This window comes from Oncorhynchus keta, chromosome 22, assembly GCF_023373465.1.
Source record: "Oncorhynchus keta strain PuntledgeMale-10-30-2019 chromosome 22, Oket_V2, whole genome shotgun sequence".
Lineage (NCBI taxonomy): Eukaryota > Metazoa > Chordata > Actinopteri > Salmoniformes > Salmonidae > Oncorhynchus > Oncorhynchus keta.
The window spans coordinates 12,875,290-12,884,428 of record NC_068442.1 but is presented as its reverse complement, the minus strand read 5'-3'; the positions used below and the strand labels follow the sequence as shown (position 1 = coordinate 12,884,428).

At 50.5% G+C, this 9,139-nt stretch overlaps 1 protein-coding gene across 9 annotated transcripts in view; it reads left to right on the top strand.

Moving 5' to 3' along the window:
- LOC118401067 (homeodomain-interacting protein kinase 2) overlaps positions 1 to 9,139 on the top strand; it is a 106,960-nt gene that overhangs the window by 68,741 nt on the left and 29,080 nt on the right. For all 9 annotated transcript variants that reach the window (XR_008075376.1, XM_052474812.1, XM_052474807.1 and 6 more), the window contains exons 3-4: positions 2,469 to 2,592; positions 4,195 to 4,317. Coding sequence is in view for 8 of the 9 variants with exons in the window: in XM_052474812.1 (XP_052330772.1) it covers positions 2,469 to 2,592; positions 4,195 to 4,317 (247 nt within the window). In the remaining variant the exon portion in view is untranslated. The remainder of the gene's footprint in view (positions 1 to 2,468; positions 2,593 to 4,194; positions 4,318 to 9,139) is intronic.

Genomic DNA, 9,139 nt, shown 5'->3' with positions numbered 1-9,139 from the left:
GTGTGTGTGTGTGTGTGTGTGTGTGTGTGTGTGTGTGTGTGTGTGTGTGTGATCCTATGCATAAAGTTCCTAGCCTCCTACCTCTCTAAAGTGAAACTCCAGGCAGTTTGAAGAGGGAGTATTGTGCTGACTGACCCTAGTTCCTGGCCCATAACTCGAGCTCCCTCTCTCCGCTCAGCACACGGTGTCCTGCCCAGTGCTATCTTCTCCAAGCAAGCGCCTCAACGGTGCTTTGGTAACCCACGATAGATGGCCCAGCTCATTGTGTTGAAGGTGTCTTTGTGTGTGGAATGTAGCCCCTCCTTCTCAGACACTGTGTTCCACCTCTGCCCCCCGAGACCCCAGTAACCACCATTTGTGTTTACTGAGCCCTCTCCAGTGAATGTGATATTCGCTTGAGAGGCTACTGCTCTGTCTCACTCTCTGTCTCGCTGTCTCGCTTGCTCTCCCTGTCTTCCCTTTTCTCTCTCTCTCCCTACTCTCTTGGTCGCCCTTTCCCTCTCTCTCTCTCTCTCATTTGTACTGTCTTGTCTCTCTCTTTTGATAGTGTGATATCCCCTGTGTAAGTCTGCCACTGTGAAACAGCCGCGTCCCAGCTGTTTCTCACAGTGTTAAACCTGCCATCTCTTTCACACATAGACAAGGGAGGCGGGTCTGTGAGGAGAGGAGTCTGAGGCCCATGTGGAAAATGTGATCCGATTCCCCCAGCCGTTGCCCCCCCAAAAGACACCCCCACTCCCCCCTCACCCCAGTCCCATAAAGCCCTGCTCTTTTCCACATGATCTGTTCTCCGGTCCAACAGGCTCCAGGCCAGGCGTTACGTCTCTGTCTCTCTCCCAGGCTTCTGCTGTGCTGCCTGGAGCCCGCGCTCCTCTGCTCCTCTCCACACGCCTCGTTGTCATGACCACCGCAGGCAGGAAACGCTGGGAACTCGGCAAGGGGCTCTCGGAGCAAACTGGGGACAGAAATGTTCCAGGATCAGCCTAAAGCTCAGAGAATTGCTCTCGCGCCATTAAAATGTATCGCTAATAATGTTTTATGATGAAGTAGAGAGTATCTAGTTTGTGTGTGCACGTGTGTGTGCACGTGCGTGAGTGTGTGTGTGTGTGTGACAGCATCTCCAGTTCACTCTCCAGTTCACTCTGAAGTCAAAGTGTGAGGACCACAGTCTGCCTAGTAATTTTAAAGGCTCATCAGAGACTTCAGCTCAGTGGACTGCACTATAACCTAACTGGTATAATGTAACAGAGCTCAGGGTGGGTCCACTGTAAAATGTATAATTTTCTAAGTAGTTTGTCAGTTGTTACACTCTTATAACCGAGACCGTGTTTTTCTTCCTGTTCAGTGTTCAATCAGACCCAGTTATTTATCGGTGGCCCTCGTGAGGTGGACCCTTGGCCCCTGTGTTGCGTAAAGGCCCCGGAGTCTAGGAATCGGGCTTTGTCGTTATCAACTAAATATCCACCCGGAGACGAACGAGGGTTGCTCTGACTCTGTGGATATTTACGTTGATTTTATCTTTCATGGCGGCACAATTGATTGCACATTGGGCCACCGTAACCAAGACCCATCCTCTTCCCCAGATTATCCTCCCCTCCCCCGCCTTTTGTCCCAGAGGCCAGACTTCCCGAGATCAGTCATCCCGATTGGCTCCTGCACGGCTATCAGTCAATTAGCTCTGCCCCCCCCCCCCACACAGTTAGCACTGAAATGAACAGCGTGACTGCCAGTGCCATTTGAAGGACAATCAAAGAAAACAAAGTCCTGGAATCCAACTTTTTTCAAAGCTCCTCTAAACAAGCGAGGAGTTTGTATTAAAGGCACAAAGCTGGTCTGAGATCAGTGTAAAATAACATATCAGAGAATGACAGGCTGATTGATTCATTTATCTTGGGCGGAGTGTTGAAATAATGCTGCTGGCGTTGTCGTCTAATTAAATCATGTTTGTTTAGGGTGTGTTTTTAATAGAGCTGCCTGGTTGTCTTATGTTTCGGTAGGGTTATCTGCTGCTCCTAACACTGAAGTGCCTGAGTCGAGTTCTTCTAGCTAGTCTAGCTCTTCTGTCCATTACATTGGTCTGTTCTCCCTGAACACATATTGGGTGGGAAAAGAAAGTGAATGTCACTCATTTGTTTGCTGCTTCCAAACGAGATATTTAACTAAAGCTAATGTTACATCGACAAATGTTCGTTCGACAAGGGACGGGATTCAATCCAAAACGAAAGACTTTCAAATGCAATTTCCCAGACGGGTCACAGAGATCATGTTCAACTCAAGCAGAAATGAACTTCAATGGCAGTGAACGGGCCTTTTGTCTGTGTTGGTTTCAAGCTCATCATGGTCTTTTGCCCGGTTAGAGACAAAGTGTGGTCAATTCCATAGCTCATACATCTGACCCCCCTTGTCACATTTACCTTACAGAAATACTTTGGCCTGGATCTAACAATGCTGTATCTCTCTGTCCTCAGAGCTCCAGAGATCATCCTGGGTCTGCCGTTCTGTGAGGCCATCGACATGTGGTCTCTGGGCTGTGTCATCGCTGAGCTCTTCCTGGGCTGGCCCCTCTACCCAGGGGCCTCCGAGTACGACCAGGTAGGTCTGAGGGTCTGCCCGTGGGGGGGGAAGGGGGGAGGCATAGGTGGGTGACAACCAGGAAGATGATGCCTAAATGAGAGAGAACCTCCAAGACAAGAGCTAGAATAAGTTGTTTCTGAATGCTACTATAAACAGGAAATGTGAAAGATTTCTCAATTCAAAACACCATTTAAATCCATCAAGGTGTGCATTCTACATAAGTGGCATACGAAGAGTCTCTAGTCCACTTCTAGACGAGGACTGATATATCACTACAACTCATGCTGTAGTAGTGGCAGTCAGAGAGGAAGGGAGAGGATCAATGCTTAGTAGCATAGCTTTGCAAATTAGAGCTTTGGAAATGAGATAATATGTTTCAGGACTGGTGAAAAACAAACTGCTTGGTTTGTTCTGAGAGACAGAGCAATACTTGCTCAAGGCTTTCCCATAGAGCCATAAAAGAGAGAGAGGGAGAGAGAGAGAGAGAAGAGGAGGAACAGAGAGAGAGAGATAGGAAATGAGAGGAACAGAGAGATCTGTTGCTCTGGAGCACCGGAGCGCTGCTAATTGGTGCAAGTGGTTCAGTGGCATCTGCTGGAATAAACAGAGGGATCAGGAGCTGCCTGTTTGTCAGGAGGAGACGAGACACTCCTACACACACTACCCACACGCACACACACACACGTGCACACACACACGTGCACACGCACACGCACACACACATGTGCACAACCAAGTAAGTTCGTCTACGCCTGTTGTTTACGAAGCATGTGACAAATACATTTGATTTGAAACACACACACACACACACACACACACACACACACACACACACACACACACACACACACACACACACACACACACACACACACACACACACACACACACACACACACACACACACTCAGGCCTCATCCCGGTCACTCACAGAACTAAACAAATCATATACATTTTTATTAGTTACATGCTTGGTAAACAACAGGTGTAGACTAGCAGTGAAGTGCGTACTTACGGGCCCTTCCCAAAAATGCAGAGAGAAAGAAAATAGAGAGATAATAGAAAATGAAAACACATAATAATAAATACACAATGAGTAATAATAACCTGTCTCTACATACGGGGTACCAGATACAAGCACACCGGCTCAGAGTTACATACAGGAGTTTTTACTGGGTACGTCACATGGTGGAGAAAAGCTCATGACCATAGTGGTGAATCATGGCTAGGGCCAAGAGTTTTTCCTGACGATATGACCTTGCCAGATTGACCCTGCTGTGAAAATGTGCCATAGCTAAGGCCTAACACACTGTGATTTTATCAGTATGGATTATAGTGAACCTGGGTCTGGGCATATTCCCTCTGCAGTGAACATATTTACCAGATGTGATTATTTGAGTGTTATCACCCTAAATATTTGTGCCAGCAATAATTTTCCAAGTCTGACTGACTAACATTTTCAGTCAAACACGTTTGCGCCATAAAGGGCAAAACGAACAATATCCAATTAAGCGTGCCTTATTTTGCACGTCTGCATTTGAATGCTGTTTGGCTGATTGTGTTTGAAACTCTGAATGAAAAGTTGATGTGTTTATTTGATATTTTATCCTCGTCCTGTAGATCCGGTACATCTCTCAGACACAGGGGCTGCCTGCGGAATTCCTCCTGAGTGCAGGGACTAAGACTACCAGGTTCTTCAACCGAGTCACAGACTCTACCAACTACCCCCTGTGGAGACTGAAGGTAGGCCTCTTTTACACACACACACACACACACACACACACACACACACACACACACACACACACACACACACTGAGAGACATTAATTACGATTGCCCTGTTGTTGCGTCAATACTCTCCATACACATCAAAAGAGGAGTTGGGTTTCAGTGGAGTCGATCATGTAAAACTATATTTGCCCACCAAGTGACCTACCCAGTATGTCAATGATGTATTAAGTGCCTTGCAAGAAATGTATGTGAAAAAATCCACAGGAGCTGATTGGCTGGATCCCTTCCTAGTGCAGTTTTCTGCCCTCCTCATTGTAGAATCTTTGACCTAGATTTTTTATTAAACAATTGCTTCTGGTGGTATCCCTAAGACCTGTCTTCCCCCTTCACAAAGCTGGGGATCCTTCTGACCTAGATAACTACCGCCCAATTTCTAAACTATCTTGCCCTGCAAAAATATTAGAATCACTGGCAAACTCTCTTGCTCTTTGAATTATACTCTTAATGTGTACCAGTCTGGTTTAGAGCACAGTTTCAGCATCTACACTTACATTATATATTAAATTGCTTAGATCATAGGAATCACTGTTCTGCCATATTTATAGAACTTTTCAAGGCTTGAGTGTAACGAGTTTCCTCCTCTTCTTCCGAAGAGGAGAGGCGAAACGGATCAGAGGACCAATACGCGGCGTGGTAATTTTCCATGGTACTTCTTTAATGCTTTAAGGTACACATGAACAAACTAACAAAACAAGAAAACGTGAAAACTCAAATTACAGTCCTATCTGGTGCATACACAGAGACAGGAAACAATCACCCACAAACACACAGTGAAACCCAGGCCACCTAAGTATGATTCTCAATCAGAGACAACTAATGACACCTGCCTCTGATTGAGAACCATACTAGGCCGAAACATAGAAATTCCCAAAACCTAGACAAACAAACATAGACTACCCACCCAACTCACGCCCTGACCATACTAACTAAACACAAAACACAGAAAATAAAGGTCAGAACGTGACAGTACCCCCCCCCAAAGGTGCGGACTCCGGCCGCAAAACCTTGACCTATAGGGAGGGTCTGGGTGGCGTCTGTCCGCGGTGGCGGTTCTGGCGCGGGACGCGGACCCCACTTCACCATTGTCTTTGTCCGCCTCCGTGGCTTTCTCACCATGGCAACCCCTCTCAATGACCCCACTGGACAGAGGGGCAGCTCGGGACAGAGGGGCAGAAGCTCTGGACAGAGGGACAGGGGCTCTGGACAGAGGGACAGGGGCTCTGGACAAAGGGACAGGGGCTCTGGCGCCTCTGGGCTGAGGGCTCTGGCGCCTCTGGGCTGAGGGGCTCTGGGCGCCTCTGGGCTGAGGGGCTCTGGCGCCTCTGGGCTGAGGGCTCTGGCGCCTCTGGGCTGAGGGGCTCTGGCGCCTCTGGGCTGAGGGACTCCGGCAGCGGCGCCGGACAGGCGGGACGCTCCGGCAGCGGCGCCGGACAGGCGGGAGGCTCCGGCAGCGGCGCCGGACAGGAGGGACGCTCCGGCAGCGGCGCCAGACAGGCGGGACGCTCCGGCAGCGGCGCCAGACAGGCGGGACGCTCCAGCAGCGGCGCCGGACAGGCGGGACGCTCCGGCAGCAGCGCCGGACAGGCGGGAGGCTCCGGCAGCAGCGCCGGACAGGCGGGAGGCTCCGGCAGCGGCGCCGGACAGGCGAGAGGCTCCGGCAGCGGCGTCGGACAGGCGGGAGGCTCCGGACAGGCGGGAGGCTCCGGCAGCGGCGCCGGACAGGCGGGAGGCTCCGGCAGCGGCGCCGGACAGGCGGGAGGCTCCGGCAGCGGCGCCGGACAGGCGGGAGGCTCCGGCAGCGGCGCCGGACAGGCGGGAGCACCTGCAGAGAGGAGACAGAGAGACAGCCTGGTGCGTGGAGCTGCTACAGGAGGCAGCGGCGCCGGACAGGCGGGACGCTCCAGCAGCGGCGCCGGACAGGCGGGAGGCTCCGGCAGCGGCGCCGGACAGGCGGGAGGCTCCGGCAGTGGCGCCGGACAGGCGGGAGGCTCCGGCAGCGGCGCCGGACAGGCGGGAGGCTCCGGACAGGCGGGAGGCTCCGGCAGCGGCGCCGGACAGGCGGGAGGCTCCGGCAGCGGCGCCGGACAGGCGGGAGGCTCCGGCAGCGGCGCCGGACAGGCGGAACGCTCCGGCAGCGGCGCCGGACAGGCGGGAGCACCTGCAGGGAGGAGACTGAGAGACAGCCTGGTGCGTGGGGCTGCCACAGGAACTACCAGGCTGGGGAGACTTTCAGGAGGCTTGGTGTTAGGAGGAGCCTGAAAGACCGGGCTGTGGGGAGCACTGGAGCTCTGGTGCGCAACCTTGGCACCACTTCCCCAGGCTGGACAACTACTCGAGCCCGGACCCTCAAAAGTGCAGGCACAGGTTGAACCGGGCTGTGGGTAAGCACGGGAGATCTAGTGCTTACTACACGCACCTCTCCCCTAGGCTCCACTCCCACAGTTGCCCGGTACGAGCGGAGCGCAGGCAGAGGACGCACTGCACCCTCCCAGCGCCCGGAGACACAGCACGCAGAGCCGGCGCAGGATAACCTGGACCCAGACTGCGTACCGGCGACCAGACCCGCTGAGCAGGCACCATACGCCCTGGCTCAATGCCCACACTCGCATGGCACTCTCGGGGCTGCCCTATAGCGCACCGGGCTATGGACACGCACTGGCGACACCGTGCGCTCAACCGCATAACACGGTGCCTGACCAGTAATGCGCTGCTCATAATAAGCACGAGGAGTGAGCTCAGGTCTGCTACCTGGCTTAGTACCACACCTCGTGTGCCCCCCAAAAAAATTTGGGGCTGCCTCTCGTACCTGTCGCACTGCCGTGCTGGCTCCTCATATTGCCGCCGATCAGCTTTCGCTGCCTCCAGCTCTGCTTTGGGGCTGCGATTTTCCCCAGCCAACCTCATTCTCCTGTAACCTTCCTTGCATTGCTCCATCGAATCCCAGGCGGGCTCCGGCACTCTCCCTGGGTCGACCGCCCACCTATCTATCTCCTCCCAAGTTGTGTAGTCCAGATTCAGCTCTGATGCTGGCCGCTGTTGTTGTTGCTGCTGCTGCTGTCGTCGCTGTCCTTTACCACGCCGCTTGGTCCGATTTTGGTGGGTGATTCTGTAACGAGTTTCCTCCTCTTCTTCCGAAGAGGAGAGGCGAAACGGATCAGAGGACCAATACGCGGCGTGGTAATTTTCCATGGTACTTTTTAATGCTATCAGGTACACATGAACAAACTAACAAAACAAAAAATGTGAAAACTCAAATTACAGTCCTATCTGGTGCACACACAGAGACAGGAAACAATCACCCACAAACACACAGTGAAACCCAGGCCACCTAAGTATGATTCTCAATCAGAGACAACTAATGACACCTGCCTCTGATTGAGAACCATACTAGGCCGAAACATAGAAATTCCCAAAACCTAGACAAACAAACATAGACTGCCCACCCAACTCACGCCCTGACCATACTAACTAAACACAAAACACAGAAAATAAAGGTCAGAACGTGACATTGAGATTGTCGACCATCTCCTACTCATTCGAAGGTTGTCTGAAATGGGCCTCGTGCAAGTGGCTTGGGAACTATCTGTCAGACAGGACACAATGTGTTTTTTCTGATGGTGTCAGGTCAAGTTAGCTCGATATTCCTAAAGGTGTCCTCTTTACTATTTATACTATATAAATCATATTGGTCTCTCTGCAAAAACCTGTAACATTCATCTGTATGTAGATGAGACTGTTATGAACGCTATTGCCCCTATGGCTGACCAGGCTGTTGGAGCTGCAATTTTAGATTTTTGCGGGGGAAAACTAAATGTATGCCGTTTTCTAATTCTCGTAGAAATAATTAAGATGGTCTACATATATATGCATTGGGTGTTTGTTTAATCGATCCGGTTCCCGCCTACAAATATCTGGGCTTTTGGATTGAGAATAATTTGATTTATAAAAAAATGTACGTATGAGCTAGTTAAAAAGCTGTGATTTAATGCCTCTGCCTAAACAGTCAACTTTCCTGCCAGTTCTTGACGATAGGGACACCATTTATGGGAATGCAGCAGCCACTACTATTAAATCCTCTGATGCTGTCTATCATAGCACCCTTCGCTTTATCACAGGTGACAGTTGTAATACTCACCATTGCATCCTGTATCAAAACATTGTCTGGTCCTCATTAAAGTCCCGTAGATCACTACATTATTCCCAGTTTGTTTTTCAAAGCTCTACTACACAAGCTTCCGACCTACCTCACTTCACTGTTAAAATGAAAAAAATATGAGACAGCCAACCCGTTCACAGGGATGGTTAACTCTCGAGGTCCCACTACTACGTAACGATCTAGGTAAATCCGCCTTCAGTTTCAGTGCCCCGCATTTTTTGGAAAAGCCTACAAAACTCTTAACTCTCTGGTGCCTCTAGAGCAGTTTAGGACTTTAATGTTAAATTACTTTAGTGATAATTGCAACTTTTTGGATTTAATGCAAATAATTGTATGTGTGGTATTTGAAGCTGTGGTGTTAATTCTGTAAATTCTAGTTTCTTTTATGTTTTATTAATCATGGTGTATTGTTGTCCTTAGTCCACCATTGAAAATGGTCTCAATGGGTCCCCCTGAATAAATGTGTTGTAAAAAACGAGCTACAGAAGCCCAGTGTGAGGCATTGATAGGATAGACTCAACGCTGGCTCCAAAAAACGTTGCTCTATTCAGGCCACTCAATAAGGTGCTGACCTGTTCAAGCACCAGCATTTTTCCCCCTTTGGGAGTACTTTGGA